This window comes from Centrocercus urophasianus, unplaced genomic scaffold (genome assembly GCF_019232065.1).
Source record: "Centrocercus urophasianus isolate 14NV4802_14NV808 unplaced genomic scaffold, USGS_Curo_1.0 seq_15, whole genome shotgun sequence".
Lineage (NCBI taxonomy): Eukaryota > Metazoa > Chordata > Aves > Galliformes > Phasianidae > Centrocercus > Centrocercus urophasianus.
Window position 1 is genome coordinate 13,886,304 of NW_024884697.1, and position 22,240 is coordinate 13,908,543.

General features: G+C 38.2%; 1 protein-coding gene across 1 annotated transcript in view; it reads left to right on the top strand.

Annotated features, from left to right (window-relative positions):
* The window catches only part of CPNE8 (copine 8), a 91,271-nt gene that overhangs the window by 1,662 nt on the left and 67,369 nt on the right, over positions 1-22,240 (top strand). The window contains exons 2-3 of the mRNA XM_042815585.1: positions 11,434-11,474; positions 18,166-18,212. Coding sequence (XP_042671519.1) covers positions 11,434-11,474; positions 18,166-18,212 — 88 coding nt within the window. The remainder of the gene's footprint in view (positions 1-11,433; positions 11,475-18,165; positions 18,213-22,240) is intronic.

The window sequence follows — 22,240 nt, forward strand, 5'->3', positions numbered from 1 at the left end:
CTTCAGATCTGAGCGTGAAATGATTGGGGCAGAGATTAACCATTAACACATGGTTGTGATTCATCTGTAAAAATATTCCTGGGCTAAAGCTCTGCAAAAGTAATGTTAAACAAAATTGTGAAATACAGTGAGAGTCAAGCGTGCAAAGTTCAGCAAATGCTGAAATTCTTTCAGATTAGCAACTGTTTATTTTCAGACATATGCAGAGAAATGCTTTAAAGACTATTTGAGTCATGTCGTTAATTTTCCCTTGGTATCTACAGAGTTGTAGAACCAATTTGGTTGCTGGTTTACATCAGTAGTTACCAGCTGATCATTAGTCTTTTGTATATGTATTTTTTGTTTAAATACTTGTTTTGATTATAGTAAATGTGGGAACCTCTTCCAGTTTGTAGAGATGCTGCAGTTTGGTGGGCAGGTGAAGCAGTGCAAGGTGTTAGGTTCCATGTCTGGCTGCGCCACAAAGATATTTCAGATTCTAGTCAATACTTTTACCTCTGTGGGTGTCAGTACTGTGCAGGTGGGATTGCACTAAGGCCAGTTTGGTGTAGGGGCTGGAGGCAGCCTTTGGGAGACGTGCATTTCATACGATGGGTAAAACTTTGTCTGTGAAAAATGCATCCAACATATGTCTTGGATGTTGGCTGATACTCTTCTTGTGGTTTCTTTATGACCGAAAACCTTTCGGATAATACTCATTGTTTATTGAATGCCAGCCAACTACTGGCTGTAGTTTTACAAGCGCTAGAAAAGCAAGAAATTAATTTTTCTAATTATTACTATTCAGTATCTATCAAAGAAAAAGTTCAGTCTTTTTCCAGCTCTTCTAAGATATAGGTTTGTAAGCCTCTAAGATTATTTTATCAGGGAACTGTATTCTATGGCTCAAGAGCCAGATTTAATGTAGCAGAACAACTTAAAAGTGACACCTGGGAGGATCCTCCGGTATTGGCAGAAGTCCAGGGTTGTCTAGATAGTTGGTCTTGCAGTCATCTCCCTTTGTACCCAGTAGTTCCTTCCATCATGTGTTCGTGGTCTGATGAAGACCTGCTGTGCTTTTTGTTTTTTAAATTGCAGACTGGCATTGCTTTGGATGATTGTCATATGGTGGAAGATGGGATCAAGACCTTGACTCTCCAGTCGATGTGTGAAAGAGAATATGGGTTGTTCTTTTATATTTTACTCTGCTATTGTTTTCCAGCCAAAAAGCTTTTCTTTCTCCAAAGATGCGTTTGCACAGCGCACTGATTATAGGCGTGTGCCTAGACTTGAATCTACACTTAGCGGCTGCAGGTAGAAACTTGTGGTCTCCTTTGGGCTTGAGGTGAGCTTCAGGCTGCGTTAAGGGGAAGTAAGTAGCAGGAATGTTTGAGATTGCTCATCTGGTGTCTGGGCATGCCCTCGTGTCTGCCGGAATGTGACCCTGTCTGTCATATTCTTCATTGACTGCGATCAAATAAAACACTGGAGAAGTGTCACGGTCTGTTCTCATCTTCCCTGCTCTCAGTGAAGTTACATGCACAGTGGGATCTCAAGCTTTTCAGTTTTTGTCATGATTAATATAATGGTAATCTCTGCTCCTACTCGTTACTGGGTGCACTGATCTGGAGTCTCCTGATTAAACCACAGCCTTTATGAAACCCTATCTTACAAGGAAGTAAAAAATTTCATCATGCCTTGTGTTAGTGTTTATTTACCTACTGAGGAGGTGTCAAACAGAATTATCTTTCTAAGAGTAATTTCTGCGTATCTATAGGAAAGTGAAGTAGTTTGATCACTTTATGACCTGCAGTCATAAGGCCAAGTCTAAAGCAACAATGTAGCATCACAGCAGGCACTATGAAGCAAATAAACTCTGTCCCAGCTGAAACCAGGACCTGTGTCAATGATGCTACAGTTATCTGAGGGATGGTAGAATTCTCACAAAACATTGACACAGGTCTGCTAAGCTTTATGCAGAATCAGGTGAACTGTCCTCATCATTCTGTGTTTGTGCTGGACGGGTTCTGCACTTTCTGTATTCCCATGCCAGGCATAATGTGCAGGAAGGCAGAGTGTACTCCTTATGATTGGTTCAGAAGTACAATTGGTTGTCTGTGCCTGGTTTGGATCAGTTCTATACAGTTTCACAATTTGTACAGCAATTTAATGTTAATGAATGGGATGAACGGAATTAAACAAATCCTATTCTCATTTATGAGAATAATCTAATTTCAGGTTTCTGACATGGAGGAACAAAACGTACTGCCTCGGGATTTTTGCCTTTCCATTTGCTTGACTGTCTGAAATCTTAAGCAGTTCCTTTCTACTGGTTGCGGTATCCAAAGCATGTTTGATTTTATCTTTGATTGTCATAAGGACTGATCTCTACTAAGCTCTCTTCTCTCCAGCCAGTATATTTACTTCCTTGTTTTTTGTTAGAAATCTGTGTGGCAGAAAGATGCAATGATAAAAGATACAATAAATTATTTGAGCTTGTAACTCCATATAGTACAGAGCAGAGGTTATAAAATTCATCCTGATTCTAAGTCTGCTTTTCGTTTTCCTGTAGTTTTGTGTGTATGTGTCCAGACTGGTTACAAAATCTGTTTATCCATGTTTATGGATGGCTGGCAACAGAGGTTGATCTTGCAAGTTTTTTCTTTGAAATGAAACCACCTAGACAGCCATCTGGCTTCAAGAAAAACATATAAATGGGTGATGGCCTCCATCAAAACAATCCTAGAGGTGCATTCCTGGTAGAGTGTATAGTTTGTTTTTCCTGTGTGTGCATGTATTATTTGAACTTTAGGCAAAGCACACATTAACTGTAAAATTTAAGGCCGACGTGTGGCCCTGTAGATGCAGTCTTGCCACTGTTGGGACCAGTTACCAAGTTTTGTATCTTGTGAAGTCTCAGGACTTGTCAGGTTTTGTCTGAACTTGTCTTTGCCTACTTGATGTTTTGTTTGGATTTCCTTGGCTACGAAAGCAGTTTTTCTGAAGATCAGGCGGCTACCTCTTAGATAGTTTCTCTTTGGCTTGTGCAATGACACGATATAGCTATTATTCTTCTATAGATAGCAGTAGCAAGTGATTGTTTAATGCAGAATAAGGTATCTGTGACTGTCACAGGATGATGTAGTGCAGAGGAGCACCGTGGGAACACAGGATGCAAGGCAGAGTAGCAGAGATGGAGGATGGAAAGCAGAGGTATGGGATACCTGTGGAGACCTTTCCAGTGGTTTGTAAAGAAGAGCAGACTTGGGATACAGGCAAAGCTATTTTCTGAAATTATAGTGGAACCAAAGGGCAAGAACCAAACAGGTGTAACAAACATGGCAAGTTTGAATGCAAAATGGAGTAAGAGACCAACAAAGAGAGATCATGGTGTAACAGTGGGTTGGAAAAGTAGCCCCTTGTGGGGACCCTCAGAATTTGGAAAAGGAAACCGTCAACATCATAATCTTCCAGAGATGATCTGATCCTCCACTGCTACTACCAACTTCTCCTCCCCAGACAGGATGCGGGATGCTCACTGGTGACTCACTGTGTCACCCTTGCACAGTTGAAACCAACTATTTTAGACCTCAGAAAGGTAATGTAAGGGAAAGCGGAGAAGGGATTAGGTAGTAGGAAGTGTATAACAGCTTTAACTGTACTAAAGCTTTCTCTATTAATTTTCCTCGTTTTCTTTTCTTTCTTCCACTGCCTGTGTAAGTAATGCATCCTCCCCTGTCCCACAGTAGCTGAGAAGGAATATTGTATTCATTGTACAAATTTATAGAATCATAGAATCTCCAAGGTTGTAAAAGACCCACAGGATCACCCACTCCAACCATCCACCAGTCACCAACAGTTCTCACTAAACCATGTCCCTCAACACAAAATCCAAATGTTCCTTGAACACCTCCAGGGTTGGTGACTCCACCACCTCCCTGGCAGCCCATTCCAGTGCCTGACCAGTCTTTAACAGAAGTGCTATTTCCTAACGTCCAGCCTGAATCTCCCCTGGCACAGCTTGAAGCCATTCCCTCTAGTCCTATCACCAGTTACATGAGAGAAAATTCCAACCCCCAGCTCACTACAACCTCCCTTCAGGTGGTTGTAGAGAGCAGTGAGGTCTCCCAAGCCTCCTCTTCTGCAGACTGAACAATCCCAGCTCCCTCAGCGGCTCCTCATAAGACTTGAGCTCCAGACCCCGCACCAGCTGTGTTGCCCTTCTTTGAACCCATTCCAGGGTCTCAATGTCTTTCTTGCAGTGAGGGACCCAAACCTGGACTCAGTACTTGAGGTGCAGCCTGGCCAGAGCTGAGTACAGGGGCACAATCACTTCCCTGTTCCTGCTGGCAACACTGTTTCTGATACAAGCCAGGATGCCATTGGCCTTGTTGGCCACCCGGGCGCACTGCTGGCTCATGTTCAGCTGAGCATCAATCAATACCCCCAGGTCCATTTCCTCTACGCAGTCCTCCAGCCACTCTGCCCCAAGCCTGTAGCATTGCCTGGGGTTGTTGTGGCCAAAGTGCAGGACCTGGCATTTGGCCTTGTTGAAACTCATCCCATTGGCTTCAGCCCAGCTCTCCAGCCTGTTCAGATCCCTCTGTAGGGCCTCGCTACCCCCAGGCAGATCCACACTTCCAGCCAACTTGGTGTCATCCTCAAACTTACAGAGAGTGCACTCAATGCCCTCATCCAGGTCATCAATAAAGATACTGAAGAGGACAGGCCATAGCACTGACCCCTGGGGAATACCACTCGTGACAAGTTGTCAGCTGGATTTAACTCCATTCATTACCACTCTCTGGGACTGGCCCTCCAGCCAGTTCCTTACCCAGCTAAGAGTGTATTTGTCCAAGCCACGGGCTGCCAGCTTCCACAGGAGAATATTTTGGGAGACAGTGTCAAAGGCCTAGGTAGATTCACTTTCTAAATGACTTATTTGATGTGTACACTTTAAATGATTGTTTCAGAAAAAAAACTATGTGAAAACAATTTTTGTACTTTATACATTATTATAGTTATATTAAAATACATCTAAACTAGAACAGCATCTCCATGGATTTGTATCAACTGAATAAAAGTAGCTGGAGAAGGACCAATGAGCTGACCTTAGACTGAGCTGCCAGAGCTTTGGACTGCCTGGGGTCCTCAGTGTCATCCTCTGCGTTATGTCTCTGAAAGTTCAGAGCCAGAGACTGTTTGCATGCCCAGCCTTAGAAATATAAATGTAGCAGGTTCATTCTGTTGTTTTCAAGTAATAATTGGTGTGGTACTGGAAGAGAGTTAAGTTGTGATGTGAGCTGTTTGCTCATGCCAGCCAAAACTGGGACTGTTCATAAATGGACTTTTATTTATTTAAAATGGAACAACTCAACTTTCACGCAGGTCTGCTTCATCTGCACGAGTATTATTTCTTCATTCCTGTCAGTTTCCCCAGACAACTACTGCAAAACCATTGTTACTGTATACGTAAGTACAGAAATTTGGTAATTCCATCTTTATTGTTGGCTTAACCCCTGAGAGCAGTCAGCAGTTTTAATAGAGGTATTGTCCTAACACTGTTTTTATGCATTTAGTCAGATAATGTTTTTTGTGTGTAGTCATAAAAATGTAGGGAAGCTGTGCTGCTCCAGCTGTGCTCCTTGCTTCCCTCTTTCTTCAAAGAGAAAGACTTCTGAATCAGTATATTTGTAACTTGATGATTAATGTTACTCTGGAGGCTGACAATTACTTCTTCATCTTCTTGTGAACGAGAAGAGTCAGTGACTTCTTCAAAGAAGTATTGTGGATGTTTTCTTAAGCATGCTTATCAGAGATATGTTTGTGTTCTTTCCAGACCTTCAGGTGCCCCAAAGAGTGGAGGTAATCAGAACAGATCATGCTAACTGCCTCTTAGACAGGAGAGCCACCATTTTCTCTCCTCCAAGCCTTTCCTAAAAGAACCAGTCATTCTGTCAAGGAGATAAAATTCTGAGAAATTGTCTAATCTACTTTTAGGTCCAGGGCATTTTGAATCTGGAGGCTAATAGCTTCTTTTTTATTGTGTTCTGACAATATAGGAGAGTATAAATAGCTAGTGAAGGATGATTACTTAAGCTAGCATTACAAGTGAAAAAAATATTGAATAAATTACTCTGCAAGAAGTCAAGTGGGCTCTTCACTCAAGTAGATTCTTTGGATCATGTATTGCCTTTCCTAGGGCTGACCATTGGAAGTCCAGTGGTAGCAATTAAGGTTGAGAGACATTGACTACTGTGATGTAAAACAGATTCAAATTAGCATTGAAATTGATGCAGTTCTGAACAAAACAACAACAAAAAAAAAAAAGAGGAAATTTGTTTGTCAGGATATTCTTTGAGAAAAAAAGACACACGGGCCTGATATTAAAAGAAGGAAATAAAAATGAATTTGTTTAATAATTGTTATTGTGGTTTAACCCTGGCTGGCAGCTCAGCACTGCACAGCTGCCTCTGACCCAGGGTGGGGGAAGGGGTTGGGAAGGCAGAAGTGAAAAAAATGTGGGTTGAGATGAAGGCTGTTCATTAGGTAAAGCGAAAGCTGCGCATGCAGGCAAAGCAGAACAAGGAATTCATTTGCTCCTTCCGTTTGGCAGGCAGGTGTTCTCTGCTTCTGAGGAGGCAAGGCTCAGTGTGTGTGATGGTTTCTTGGGAAGACTAATGCCCAGCCTCCTTGGCAGGGCAGCATGAGAAGCTGAAAAGTCCTTGGCTGTGTGCAAGCGCTGCTCCGCAACAAACCACGGGTGTGTTATCACCACAGTTTTCATTAAAATCCCAAAATGCAACATCATACAAGCTTCCCCATGGAGTAATTCAAGTGAAAAAGAAAACTGATGTATGCTCATAGAAGAGTATATTATATTTAGAATACATGCTTTCTAAAAATTAATAATCAGTTTTGCATGGGTAACTCAATGTTGTGTTTGCAAACCACCGAATGCTGTTTCCTGGGAGGCAGCGCAGCACCACACAGCCACTGGCTTCTTCTACCTCTCAGTGGGACATGGGGGGAGTTGAAGAGGTGGAAGTGGTGAGCTGGTGGGCTGAGATAAAGACAATTTAATAGATAAAGCAAAAGCTGCACACCAAGCAAAGCAAAATAAAGAATTCATTCACCACTTCCTATCTGGAGGCAGATACTCAGCTATTTCCGGGAAAGCAGGGCTGGTCATGCATCATAGTTACATGGGTGGGGAGGGGTGGGGAATGAGGGGGAGGAAAAAGAAGCAAAACAAAAAAGCGCCTCGTGGGTTTGAGACAGGAGCATTTTAATGGGAAAAGAAAGCAAAGGTTGCACGCAAGCAAAAGGAAGAAAGTTATCCTGTACTTCCAGTCAGCAAAGTTTCGTCACTTTTTGTGAAGCAGGGCCTCAGGATGTGCGCTGATTTCTTAAGAAGACGAATGTTTTCGTAACCAGAGTCCTTCATTCTCCTTTCCCACCTCCTTCCAGCTGTTATTAGTGAGCATGACATCATAGCGTACAGAAAATCCCTTTGGTGGATTTGGGTAAGCTCTGGTGGCTGTGTTTCCTCCTTTCTTCCACCTACAGCCTATGGCTTTGTGTTGGAGCCAGCCCTGATGCGGTGCCAGCATGCTGAGTGATAGCCAAAACATCTCTATGGTGTCACGGCTGCTCTGGTGACACATGCAGAGCGTAGAACTACATGAGCTCCTTGAGTAACACCAGCTCCTCACTGGCAGGCAGCACAAGAAGCTGAAAATAGTTTCATCCTGTGCAAGTGCTGCCCAACAACAAACCATGGGTATGTTATCACCACTATTTCACGGAAAATCCAAAATGCAGTACCATACAAGGCTCTCTGAAGACAATTAACTCCACCCTAGCTGATACCCTGGGCACTTTGCTTTCTTAAATCTAATCTAAAGATGAAGAGAAACAAAGCTTTAGCAGTTGGAGGGATTCTAACAAATCCATCTGAAGTAAATCTTGATTTTATCACCAGGGGTTTCAGTTTAAAACAGTGTGTAAACATGTATTTGTCCAGTAATACAGTTTTTTGAAACCAGAGGAACACACATTAAAGTATTCAGTTCTGTAATTCCTGTGGTTTGTTCTTCAGTGCCAGATTTCTGTAATTTCTTTTGGAGGAACCGAATTTACTTCTGTGTAGCAGTTAAGTATAACGAAGGGTTAAATTTAAAAGCTTGCACAACAGGAAGGTAGTATATTGATCATTAAAAAAGTCAAAGTAGAAGCAAATTATATGTGAATGAGGTGAGTAAACACTAGTTTTTAAGGTAGATCTCCCTTTCTCAACATATATGTAGTATGTATATTTATATTACGTTCAGATCATACAAAGCCACATAGCAATGATTTCTGTTCAGCAAACACTGCTGACTAGATCAGTGGATCTTCAAGAGCCTGATATATAATTGAGATCTTCCAGTTTTACACTGAACGTAGTACAGAATTTTTTGAAGGAAGGCGCTGGGCAGAAACTGTCATAGACATACTGACATGTTTATGGAGTTCATGAAGCTGTATGAACAAAGTGATTCCACACAAGGCATTTTAACTTTTCTTCTTTACTGATTACTTTCCCCCCCCCCCCCCCCTTTGGGAAATTGCTCTCATTATACAGATAAAGAATTCTTTATTCCAGTATTTCTAATCTCCTCTGTACTTTCCATAGCAGACTAAGTAGGTGTTATTGCCATGGCTCCTATTGTTTTTTCTTCCCTTAGTCATCTGTGCTCCTGCGAGTGTTTTGGAAGGCGCAAAATGAATTCCTTCAGGATCTGTGGCTGTAGGATAGCACTTTCTGCACAGATATTCACAGAGTTCTTCACTGTAGGTGTTTGATGTATCTGTTTCTCCAGAGGGGAAAAAAATCCTCATGATCTGTAGTAATTTCTTGTTTTCTTTTTGCATTGTTTTTCTGCACTGTTTATCATAGTGATACAGATTTACTCATTGTGGTCAGTTGAAATAGAAGACCTTTTTTTCTGGATATTTTGATTAGGAGGAAGTAAGAAGTTTTTGGCATCTCTTGCTTTTGAATTTGTGAGTTTTCCTGAGAAAATAGAGTACTATCCAAGAGAATGCTTTCGTAAGCAAAACATTTTCTGCTCAGACTATTAAAGACTACATGAAGTTCTAGAAGTATATCCAACCTTCTTTCTCCTTTTGCTCTTAGCATTTCTTTTGATTGCAAATTGTCCTGTGTTTCTGCAACTTGCAGTTGTCATACATTTAAAGGAGCATTTTGATTGTTTTCCTACTAAAATGAAAATACACTAAAGAAATTGTGCAGCCTGAGCTGTTAGCTGAACAAGTCAGACCTTTGTTTCCTGTTGGTGTTGGCTTTTGAAGGTCCCTTTGAAGCCTACATTGCTTGAACAATGAGTGTGCTTAGTTCTTGTTTTGGTGTTTTAGTTCGTTATTAACAGTTTGGAAAATCAGGTGCCTGCAAACTTTGCTGAAGACATTTTCTATTTATGGTGAAATGTACAAAGGATCACATTGAAGATATTGCAAGCTGTATCAGTTGAAAACTGTGTACTAGTGATGCTTACTGACCTGAATTATGATGTCAGACTTTGATATCTCAATCCTTACAGTCCTTTCAGGGATGCTGACTGTATGGAAGTGTTCTTAGTTCATTAGGTCCCTGGCAGCAAATGCTTGGTGGCTCAAAGAAGTGTGAGCATGGGAGGCAGAAGTGCTGTTTTTTTCCATGTCACTTTTAATTCTGAAATTTTCAAGGTTTATAGGAATTGTGTTTTGGAAGTAGAAACAATTTCAGTTGAAGAAGTAGTATATGCAGACTTTAGATTCATTCACAAATAATAATTTTAATGATCTGGCTTAAATAAGTGACAGCTTCTTTTAAAGCTGTCCTGCTCACATTGCCTATTCTGAACCGTGGGTTTGGCAATACCTGAACTGGTGACACAATATCTTCTCCTCGTTGAAGTGTAAATGCACTGCTTAGAAAACCTGTATTTAGCAACATATTTGTATGCATTTCAATGATGTGCAGTGGCATGAAAATAATGTGATTTAGATCTGAATGAAAGTAATAAATAGTGACCTTTAGAGAGGCTCAGTAATTATTAAAAATAGTAAGTTGTAAGTGATGTGAAGTGGTTGTTTAATCTGTCTCTTGCTCCAGGATAAGTTCAAAGAACTGGTAAGACTTGTGGCTTCCTAACTTGTTCCTAAATATACTCAGTAGCAGAGATTTCATATCATGTCTGGATACTTTTAACCAAGAAAAATGTTAAAGCAGTTGAATAAAGTTCAACTTATACACTTGAAGGGCACAGAATTCAGTTTACAGCCAATCCTGTTTCTCCTTGTTCTGCCTACATGGGGATCAGCATCAATATATAGCAGTGCTTTCTTCATAGGCATATTCCAGACTTCTCATTATTTCTGCCTAAACCTTTATTGCTTTATTGCTTGAATTGAGTGTTGAGTATTAAGAAGGCAAGGTGACTAGATTGAGAAGTTTCCAAAGTGCAATTTTCATTTATTTATTCCTTTTTTCCTCACAAAGGCACAAGATTTTTGACTTGCATTTAAGTCATGGCTTGTTGTGATACCTAGAACCATTTCAATGTTGCTGCTGTGTACTTACCTTTTCTTTATTCATTTTCTTTTGTTCTTAAGTAATACCAAGCCTAAACTAGCTGCCTAAGTTTTATAGCTATTTCTTGTTCAATGATTATTCTGTTTTCAGACCATTTTTTGGGGCTGGTCAGAATATTTAATATTTATTTGTTTATTTATTTGAATTTAGAATGATGAAATATTAGTAACTATTCTGACGATGGTTTTGTGTTCAGTCCTTCATCTTTAGAGCTATTGGTAATAATGAGTCTCTTCATCTGTGAAGATGAAGGAGGAGACTAGCTGAAGCATGGCTGTGATATTAGCCTTGTAACAAAGAAATTTTTCTTCCAACTTTTTCCCTATGTATTTTGTGGGCACTTAGAATTTTCCTGCTTCTGTTTAATGTTTCCTATTTCCTGTTTGTCTGTTAGTTTTTTTTTACCTTACTCATCCACACCAGTTTCTTTAGATATTTCGTAATGGCTCTGAGATGTCATAACCATTCTTTTAAATAAATAAAGCATACAATTTTTTTTTAGTTCAGCTAGCATGTTAATCTGTGGTAGAAGTTTTTGATCTACAGTTATTTTTGTTTCTCATGTATCTTATATATGTTAATATGCTTGTTATGTATTGCTTTTTACTTCAAGACACCAGAGTATGTAAGCTAAGATTTGGTCAAATCCAAAATACATAAGAAAAAGAAGGGTGAGAAGACTCAATTGGTAGTACTGACTGACTTTAAGTAAAAGGTAGAAAACTAAGCAGCTTCTCGATCAATATCATTAAAAATATCTTCATTGCTATCTGATTTTTTTAATAAGATTACTTTTTTCTCTCCTTTTTTAACAGAAATCTTTTGGACAGAGATACATTTTCTAAATCTGATCCAAGTAAGTATGTAACGTTTTACTGGTTTTTCCTCATCATATATTTCAAATGTGTAAACAGTGGATTAAAAATGAGATTGGTGGATTACTTTGATGTCTGCTGGGTTTACATTGTCTTTGTGACAGTTATTTCATGCAGTGCTGGCTGGGCTTGTAGCTCCTGTTACAGGAACTGCAATTTTAAAGACTATAATCACTACTGCATTCCTGAACTGTGCTTTCCCTTAGTCAAGCAGTCAAGCTACATTTTCTTAAAATCAGTGAATGCAGAAAAGTCATTTTTTTTTCTTTTATGTATCTGTTCTAGATTGCTTTCAAATCTAGTCAGCATACTTCTAGATAAACTGGAAGTGCTTGTTGTTAGTGCATAGTGTCTGCTAATCTGAGAATCAAAATCTGGAAAAATAAAATTGCATTAATTTGTCTCAGGGAACTGATCTTTACTGATTAAAAACAATCCATTCTTTAATGAATTCATGTTACCAGATATGTGAGGTAGTCACACTACCTCTTCAGTTTTGTTAATGCATGACTGTATCCCAACAACCTCATTCCCATGAATTCAGCTGTGGTGGGGCTTCTGATTTAAAAACGATGCCTTCCCATACTGAAGATTTTTTAATAGCTTATCAAGGACCTGAGACCACAGAATATTTTTGTGTTTCTTTCTTTTTCTTTTTTTTCCCTGATAGTGATGAATCAAAGTACTCCTGTATTGTTTATTGACTAATGCTTAGATTATATTGTCTTCAGTCAATTTGGACCCCTCTATAACCCTCTGTAACTTTTTATTTGTAGATTCATTTTCTTTCAGGTAAGCCTAAGCTTTTTTTTTTTTTTTTTTTTTTTTTTTTTTTTTTTTTTTTTTCCTTAGAATACCATATACTGTACTCATTGACACTGGAAATAGGCCCTGAGACAGACAGACATGCTTCCATCATGTGTTTGGGCATGTGACCAAGTCCTGGTGGGATACTGCAGGGAAACTGTATTAGGTATAAACTTCAGGATTTGAGTAGCAGTGCAACTTGTGTGGAAGGAGGCCGTGATCCACTCTGTGACTATCACAGCTTCTTCCAGGCAACTCTGAAAGCTACGTGAATAACCAGTGCTAGCTAGAGCTTCTGTCAGCCAGAGGAGCACACAAAGCCCTGCCAAGCACATTTCAAAAGGAAAGTGGCAGCAGCTAGTGGCTAGAAACACAGCTGCTGAGAGTACTCCCAGAACCACGCTTCTGAAGATAAGCTTCCGGAATGCGACCTGGAAAGGCAACACTCCATGCAAAAGACTTCCAAAGAAGCTGTGGTCTGTGGGCAAGCCATACTGGGGCAGGGATACCCCTAAGGGACTGTGGCTGTTGGTTGGCCCACAGCAGGGAAGGGACAGGAAAACCTGGAGAAATCTTACTTTCTAACTTTATAATATTTTTGAGATGTAAGGCAGTGATATTTTTATAGAATTAAGTTACTTGCATGTATTTTTTGATGCGTAGTAACCTTGCCTATCACTTCAAAACACAGTTTCTTGTAAACTGCTTATTTAAAGAATTCAAACTGATGGCGTACTTTAGAAGTTTGGGCTCATATTATGAATGCCCAGTTATTGTGTCAGTTAGGCCTGTCTGTCTCAGGCTAGCTATATACAAACATGGAATACAGTATTGCAGTCCTTGGTAAAGAGAGAAGGGGAAAACTTACCTCTAGAAATGCTTATACTGTATTTGCACTCAGGAAATGAGTTGGCAAAGTGGCTTTGATGGTGGATACTCTGCAGGCAGTGTAGAATTTGTAGTCTGAAGGCTGTTTATTAGGTAATTAGATTGCTGCCAGTGCCCTTCGTTTGAATGCAGACACATGGCTGTAATATAACTGTGGAAGTTAGAAGGGTGTAATGTAAAAAATGCTGTTCTTTTCTGTACTTGGAAGTGTAGCAGCATATCTTTCCTCATTGTCTGTTTGGACAAAGGCCATTCTTGCACTGGTCTTGAATACAGTAACTTTATCCTGTTAGCTAAAAAAGGTTTCAAATCCAACACTTTACTGCTTTCACAAGATCTACTTTTAGGCCAACTGGATTTACAGCCACCAGATCTCATAAAAAGTAGAACTACACAAAGTTGCTCTGTATGTTAAGGTCTCACTGGCTTTGAGGCCAATTCTAATATGCGTTTCAAACCCTAGCAATATTTTTGAGAATATCCACTTTTTTTTTCTTCTTTTTTTAATACTTCCCATAGAGTCTGAGCTAAAGCAGTGATTCCACGATGAGACAGGGAGAAAACGTTCTGCCAAGGAGCTACAGATTTGTTAATGAGATTTTCTTTTAGGCATTTGTGCAAAATTATTTTCCCATGCACTTCCTGACCAATCTGAGCCACCCCAGACTACTGTGCAGCTGTGGCAGCAGCACCGGTTAGGGTGGAACGTCCTCTTGTGTAACCCTGTAACTGCTGAGTATTGTAATAGAAATTAGAGTGTCTTAGGAAAGATTGGAAAGGTAGAATCCAGGTCCTCCTGGGGAGGATGTATCCATAAAAGAAAGTAACAATGAGAAGAATCTCATGACACTTGGAGTAAAAGGACCTTCAGGAAGCTCTGACTAAAAGGTGTAGAAGGTGGTCAGCAAAGAGCCTGCTTGAACTGGGTACAAATTCATGGGAAGATTACCGTGGAGAAAGGGCCTACTGTACTGTGGCTGACACTTTCTTGTGAGAGAATGGAAGCTTTTATGCTTGGAAAAAACTGAGGCGAACACTTAGAGTAGTTTCCAGGTTAAAGGCATAAGCATTTAGTGGGAGAGGATCAGTGTAGGGTAAGGGATGCTCAAACTACATGGGAAAATAAGAGGTGGAGACTGCTCTGTTTTGAGAATTGAATCTGTAACCATTGAAACATCTGCTGTCTTCTTCATTGAAAGATTTAATTAATCCGTAGTTTGACACTGTCTTAAATGCCCCAGAGTTTAAGATTACTAAATGTTAACATTTCTGACTATTGGTATCTTCCCTCGGAAGCTCTCATATGGGAAAGCTCATTTCTCCAGTTGGAAATGACTTTGAAAAGGTTGTTTAGAAGGATTACTGTAATTAGTATAATACCGGGATCTTTATGAAACCTCTCCTAAAGCCATTAGGGTAATAAATCATACCACCAGTAATTTAGACAATTATGCGACAGTCTGGGGGTCAATCAGTTTTAGAGGAAAGGAAGAAGAAAGTTTTAAATTATTCTAAATTTGCAAAGTATTTGTGAGAAAGTCTGTGACTTTCGTGATCCTTTTCTTTACAGCCAAGACTGACCTTTTTTTTAAAATGTCATTTATGTAATGCATGTTTCTGTATCACTGTTAAACTTTTTGTCCATGGGGAATTCACATACTGCCACTCCATAGGCTGCCACAGTGGCCCATAGTAGAGTTGCTACATCTTGACACTGGTAATGATGTGATCCATGAAACTGTCACCTTCAGCCTTGTGCTGGTTCAATAGGTTCTGACAAATTTGCATGTGGTGTTCCTGCATGAACATTTGTGGGACCCACCTGGCACAAACTTTGCAGTATTCCAACGTTACCACTGTTGTTTCCAATTCACTGAAGCTGATATTCAACTCTGGACAGAGCGCCCTGGTTGTAATCTGACAAATTCTGTAATTTCTCTCAATGAGCTGATCAAGGCACTCTTCATTTTATGCTGTGCATGACTATCTGGAACACAGCTTGCCTTTCTGGTCACTGTTGTCACTGCTGAAACACACCACCCACTGCTTCACTGTGCTGACATCCATTGTTTGGTCTTCATGAACGTTCAGCAAATGCCATTGAATGTCAGTGGGTGCCATTTTTTCCACATGGAGGAATTCAGTGACACACCTTTGCTTCATATGCACTTCCATGTCCGACACCATTTTGTCAGACTGCCCCTTTGTTGAGAGCAACAGAATGTAATGGAATATTGGGCGGAAGGCTCAGCCTCCACTGCCATACCACCAACATCCACCTCTGATGTCGTAGGCCAGTGTAATAAAATAGGAGACATTACTTTCGGAGCAGCCCTCATATATGCCATAGCTGCAACCAGCTAAATAGCAGAAAATTGCAAGTCATACTATTGATTCTTAGCTTTTTTTCTCCTCATTAAGTTTATTTAAATATATAAGCGGTTCTTAGGCTGGAGATGTGGTTCCAGTCCTGGAATGTACTTTTGGAAGCACGGGGAAGCTACTGGGAATGGAGGGGAACAGAAACCCACTAATGACTGGCAGTAAAAAGGTGAGAAGGATAGCACTGCTTACTCCAAATTATAGTGAACTGACCACAAAAAAACTCATACTAGCAGAGGTATGAGCAGCCTTCCAGAAGATGGAAAATGAATCAGAGACTGAATTAGGCTTAAGGTGGAGCTTTGCTGTTTTTTTTTTTTATATTGCACAACTTCCATCTCATCAGCCACAGCAGAAGACTAAAATTATTCAGCTCTAATCTTTTTTTAGATTTTTTGTTCATAACTCTTTCATTTGGCTTCATAAACTGAAGAGATAAGGTAGTGCCAGAATGCCTCTTTTCTGAAACTTTGATAGTAACGGATATTTTACAGTTGTTTTGTTGCTTTCTTCTCCTTAATATTAAATTTCTCCTCTTTTATATTCTTTTTCGGACAGCTATGGTGCACAATTGTTACGTGATGTAGTGTATTAATGCTAATACACAGGGCAGCATGTAGTACAAAAAATAGAGCAGGAAATCAATGGTGAAAAATTATTATGTTTAGGAAAAATCTAGACAATAAAAATATTTGAATAGCAGAAGTGTATGTTATCTATAGACTGGCGTTTTCTGCAAATGAGTTTCAGTTGTATTCTCAAGTGAGGTTATAGGTATGAGAAGTATTTAGTGGAAAATTTAGATTTAAGATCTCTGTAAAATGGATGAAATCTGTTATTATATCTGCTTTTGAAATTAGTAACATATTTGCTTTCTTGGAAACCACTGCTGAAGATAGAAAATATTCATCATTGCTGAATTTGTGGTGTTCGTTTAAAAAAGAATTGCCAGTGGGGAAAGTGGAAGGGAAATTTGAGAGAGTGTATGATTTCATGTTAGCACTAGGAGTATTTCCAGAGAATATTTCTTAGTTTGTTTTTATATGTTGAAATTTCCTTTGACAACATTTCCCACATCTGCCAGGATTATCTTGGCACAGATCTTAATAGATACAAAGGTTGGTGAGAAATTTAGTAACTTTCAGACATCTCCGTAGCTGATTTTGTAGCTTCCATTTCACTCTGTTTTCCTGTTTAAACTTCATTCTTTATATAATATAGTTCAGCAATTTTCTCCAAAGAGAGCTGTAAAAATAGACTCACTGCTTTGGATTCATCCTACTATTATCAGGAACCAAAGCCAGTAGTGTGATTGTCCGAGGTTTCATTTAGAGTGAATGGAGAAAAACAGAAATTGATTTTGATTTTTATTTATAAAAGCTTTTTCTTCTACAAGATATCTTATTGGGAAAAAATGAAGTTGAATTGTGTTAACTTTTAAGTTCTGTGTCAAGCTGAAATGTTGATCTTACTTTTTTTCCACTCTTCCTAGTGTGTTTTTTGTGTTTTACCTTCCAAGTAAGAAGAAAACATAGTTTGAAGCTTGACTTCATTTCTGCTTAGATCAGTTGATGATTCTGACTTTGTTGAGAAGAAAACCAGCCTTCTACTTTTATTGTTCAAGACAGAAACTCAAAATAGTATTATTTCTGTCTTCTGTTGAAAAGTAATGATTGGCACAGCAGAATTTGACAGAGAGAAATGTTTGTGTATCTGTATTTTCCTTATTTAGGAAACGGTGAGAGTTTCAGGATATCACTGCTTTACACTTGTTAGATACAACACATTCAAAACTGTTGAAAATGAAGTTTGCGGTATTCATTCGGTGCAAATGATTTGTGCTTATACTTGTACTTAGTGTGTGGAAGACCTGATTAACTGTACCTCTGTGATGAAAGCTACAGATTAATGTGAAGTGGGTTCTGTATTAGAAGAACAAATCTGTAAGCAGAGTGAAACTGGTGAGATGATGCTTCTTGATGTTTCAAACATAGCTTACATAGGTAGATGTAATTGATTCGGTTTTTATTATGTTTTAATATAAATAGATATGTATGCAATATCCTTAAATATGTGAGAAGAGCTTACAGCAGAATTAAAGAATACTTCACAAACTATTTATTTATTTATTTATTTATTTATTTATTTATTTTTTATTTCCACTTTTATTTCCTGTCTCATTGCAGTAGGGACCTCATTTGTTTTTATTTTAATTCTCTCATTTCCTGAAAGAAGAAATAAATTAGCATAATTATGCACTGGATTAGCTAGGATAGACAGACCATGCACATTTAATGAAAACCTGCTTCTACCTAATTTTATTCCTAAGGATTTTAGGTGATTTGCTGGAGGCCAGTCTTAAGTGTCACCTCCCATTTTAGAACCACTCTGTTTCACAATTAATTGTGGCAACAACCAGTATTGTCACTAATCTAGGGAGACATACTCAAAACTGAGGGGAAACACTAATATTTGATTTTCCAAGATAGTGGTTTTGACAGCAAAACAGATTACAAAATCAGCTTATTTAATTAAAAAAAAAAAAACAAACAACATTCAGTTCTCAAAGTGATCTTTTCTTTTTTCCTTTCACAGTCTGTGTTTTGTACACACAAGCCATTGGAAACAAAGAATGGAGAGAGGTAAGATATATATATACACACACATGTGTGTATAAACTTTTTTAGTACATTAAATACTTGCCATTTGTGCTGAAGAAGGAATGTCATAGCCTCTTGATTGCCATGCTAAACGGTAGGAGCCCTACATCCCAGTGATGAGTACCTAGTCACATTATTCTCAGTTTCCGTATCTGTATCCCATTTTTTTTCATCAAAAGGGGAAGTAAAATAAAATACGTAATTCTCCTGTTTTATACTTCTTGTGAGATATGTGAAGTCAAACTATCAATTGAAACAAGGTTTGTGAATACGAGAGAGGAGGAAACTCAAGCAGTACAAGATCTATGGAATGATATAGCCGTCATGATGCCTCGGATCAGCAAAAGTAACCTACAGGTGTGGTAGCATAGCGTTGGTACAGTGTTTGAGAGAAGAAGGTCCTGCTGAAAACGTGTTCATCAGGCAAAAAGGGAGAAAGAGTGACATATACATCCTATAACTGTCTCCTTGTACGTAGTTATCAAATTCTTTTTCCTTTAATGTTATTCTTTGAAAGAAGTGAAAGTGTTGGAAGAAGGGTGGTCATCTTTCCCTTCTCCTCATGGAATGTGCTTTTTAGCTGCCTTATTGGGAGGATTGATGGTTACTTAAAGAGCCATGAGAGGAATGAACTGTCTTGCTATTGCTCACTGTAAAAAGGAGCAGCTGTGATATTCTTGTTTTCAGAACTGATATTTTTTATGTTTTCTACTGTCTGAAGTGGCCAGGGTAACGGAAATCAAACCTCTTCCCTTATTTTTGGCATTCGTGGTAGTTGTTTGGAGAAAGATAATTTTTGATGAAACTGGGTGGATGTGGATTTCTATTCTGTCAGCCTTACAGAACTGGATTTTTCTCTTGCCTTAGACAAAAGCTCATCGTTTGTAGTTAACTTACTGCTCTCTCTAGTCCTGTACTGTGTACCCGACATACTTTCAGTATGCCTACAGGATCACATTCCTCTCATGATTTCTGTAAAGAAATGTCAGACTGAGGGCCTAAGTGGGAACTCTCTAATCTTAACTAAATTGTCAGAAGTAATGGATGTGCAGAGTTCTGTATGTCTGGATAGCTAACTCTGGAAACGGAGGAGCCTTTAGGCATTCGAGTGCCGATAAGCAGCTCAGTGCAGTGAAGTAGTGAAGCCATTAAGTTATCCAGGTAGTTCCTTGGTCTAGGATTTAGCTGTGAGAAATTCTTTTGTTGTTGTCTAAGGTTGATATATGATTCTGTGGAATTTTCATTCTTTTCTGTTGTTAACTTTAATTTTTTTAATGTTTAATAGGTATTAATCATTTTACTTACTGTAATTGTCCTGACAGTCAAATTATGGCATTATCACCTTACTTCAAAAAAATTCCATCTGCTTTCCTTTTTGATAGATCCAAGTTTGTAATGCTTGAAGTATGCTACCACCTCACAGCTCTGTACTGTTTTATGCAATTTTATTTTCCTAATCAAAGCAAAATAGGATAGCGTGCTTGTATTGCATCTTCTCAGTGACGAGAGAGTGCATGTGGTTATGGTATCATGTGCCCGTTTAGGAATTACACCGTTTAAAACAGACTTTCAACAAGACAGTTGATAGAAAATCTTACCTTTTTTTTCCACTCTTAAAACATAATTATCTTGTCTATCATCTAGGTATAGATATTTACAAGTCCTTTGACTGTTTAAACTATTTATAGTTAGTGAAAGAAGATAACTTCCTTAGGGCAGTTAATCATGTCTAATTTAGATGTCCACAGTAGATTAGATGAATCATTCTTTCAAAATGCCTCCAAGTGATAATCAAAAGCCAACACTTCTACTACTTTGGATGCAAAGTTCAGTGAATAGAATCCTGTTCCTAGTAGCTGTTATGACAGTCAAAATTCAGAGGTTGTCACAATAGAAGGACTGAGTCAGGATTGCATTTTGATATGCATTTGTTATGATGTATGATATTTATACCAGTGGTAAAATATATATATAGCAGTAGGTAGAAAGTTAGTTGATAATGTACATTGGATGGATTATCGCATATCTTTATTTCTGTGCTTTTTCTGTCTGCTATGGTGGATGCAGTAATGCTGTGATTTCAGTGTCTGTTAATGTGTCATATTGTTGCATTAAAACACTTGTTTAGAGTTTCATTGGCTCATGGAGGTGGAAACCACCTGGAAATGTATGGAGAAAACTACAAAACAAATAATAACACCCTGATGATATTTGTGGACATTAAAGAATGGTGTTCAGTCGTGTCAGCATTCTTTACTTTTTCTCTATTCTTTATTCCTTTATTGAAGTTATCTTGCTTCTTTTGCCTAATGATTTTCTTTCAAAGACTGCAGAAGATGCCTGGGGATCATAAACTTGCTAAATCATTTCATAATCTCCATAATTTCCCTAGTGCTCTATTCTACCAATGTGCTTTTTTTCCCCCCCTCAGCTAGGATATCTGAAGTGATTCAGTAGAGTAGTTAAATGAAGTTCTCAATTTAATTTCTGAGTAGATATTTTCTGGGCATTGACTCCTGTTTGCTTACGGTACAGATTCCAGTGTTTTACTTGATGTTACTCTTGTACACCAAATCCTCAGCAAACAATTAAAATGTTTAGTTCTCAACTTAATAGGCTGTTATTTTTCAAAACAGTTTTTCTGTTATTTGCAGTGTGATCATCAGCTATTTCCAGTAATAGAATTAGCAAAAATTGTATCATCAGAATCTAATATTTGGATTTAAAAACACTCACTTTGCCTTACTTTGTGAGGACACATTCAAAATATGACAAAGTATAACTTACTGCTGTCTGTAGAAGGCTTAAATAATATTTAGAAAGAATGTGTATTTCTTCACTTCAAAGAGGATGTTAATTGTGAAAAACAGAGCAGTTTAAAGTTAAATGTTAAGTAATTAATATAAATTGGTGAAATATTTTAGCAGTGAGAATTTTACAGGTAATACCCACTGATGGTAAGGTGCAGTTCTGTAAAAATCTATTTGTTTTGGCCCTTAATTATTTCAGCCCTTGTTCTAGATCATTTCAGCAGGTGCTGTATGCATCAGTCAGTCACAGGAACTTCTTGGGACCTCACAAGAGATTTTCATCCAGAAAATTAGGTTTTCTTTCCTGTATAGTTACAACTCAGTATTTATTGTAATAACATAAACAATTATTCATTAGTAAATGATAATTAAATATTACATTAATAAATTGATCTTTAAGATGCATATATTCCCCCTATGACCGCAAGATTTTATGTGATCATTTTGATTGTGCTCAAAGTGGGCACTTAGTGAAATGTTTAGTAATTATGTATTTCACTGTAGCATCTACAATTTCATTACTGTTTTCACCTCCATAAGATACACTTTCGAGTTTTCCATTAGTAGAGTTTAGAGGCTGTCTTAATGGGAAGAATGGACTAGATGCTTTATAATCAACATTTATTGGGATTATTATTATTACTATTATTATTATTAATAATTTTTTTTAGGTCATTGTAGTTCCTTTATATCTTCTGATTGAGAAATACAAAATAGACAATAGACAAGTATAACTATAAAACTATACAGTTTTAACTAACCCACTAGTGTTCTATAATATTTTGATATCAAAATGAAGCTTATGGTTTTCCATCAACCTCAAAGCCTTTTGGGATGGATCACTAAATTGAGATGGTAAAAAAATTAAGATGATAAAATAAATAAATAAAATTCCTTTCTACCAGGAGAACTTGCACTAGGAGGTAGCAAAGTATCTTCATCTTAGGAAATATGAAAAATGAATGCTTTTTTGGATTTTTTTTCCAATTTTTTTTCCCCCATTTAATTAGTTAAATGGATTTTCTTTCTCTCCTGAATGACATTTCTAAAGGTATTTGCTTGTTGGCCATGTTAAGATTTTAGCTCTGCACAACTGTTAATGGGCAAATTAGGCCATGAAGGGAATTAATTAATTAACTGCTATGCTACTAGTTGTAAGACACTGGATTATAGAAATAACCTATTCTACTTTAAAAAGCC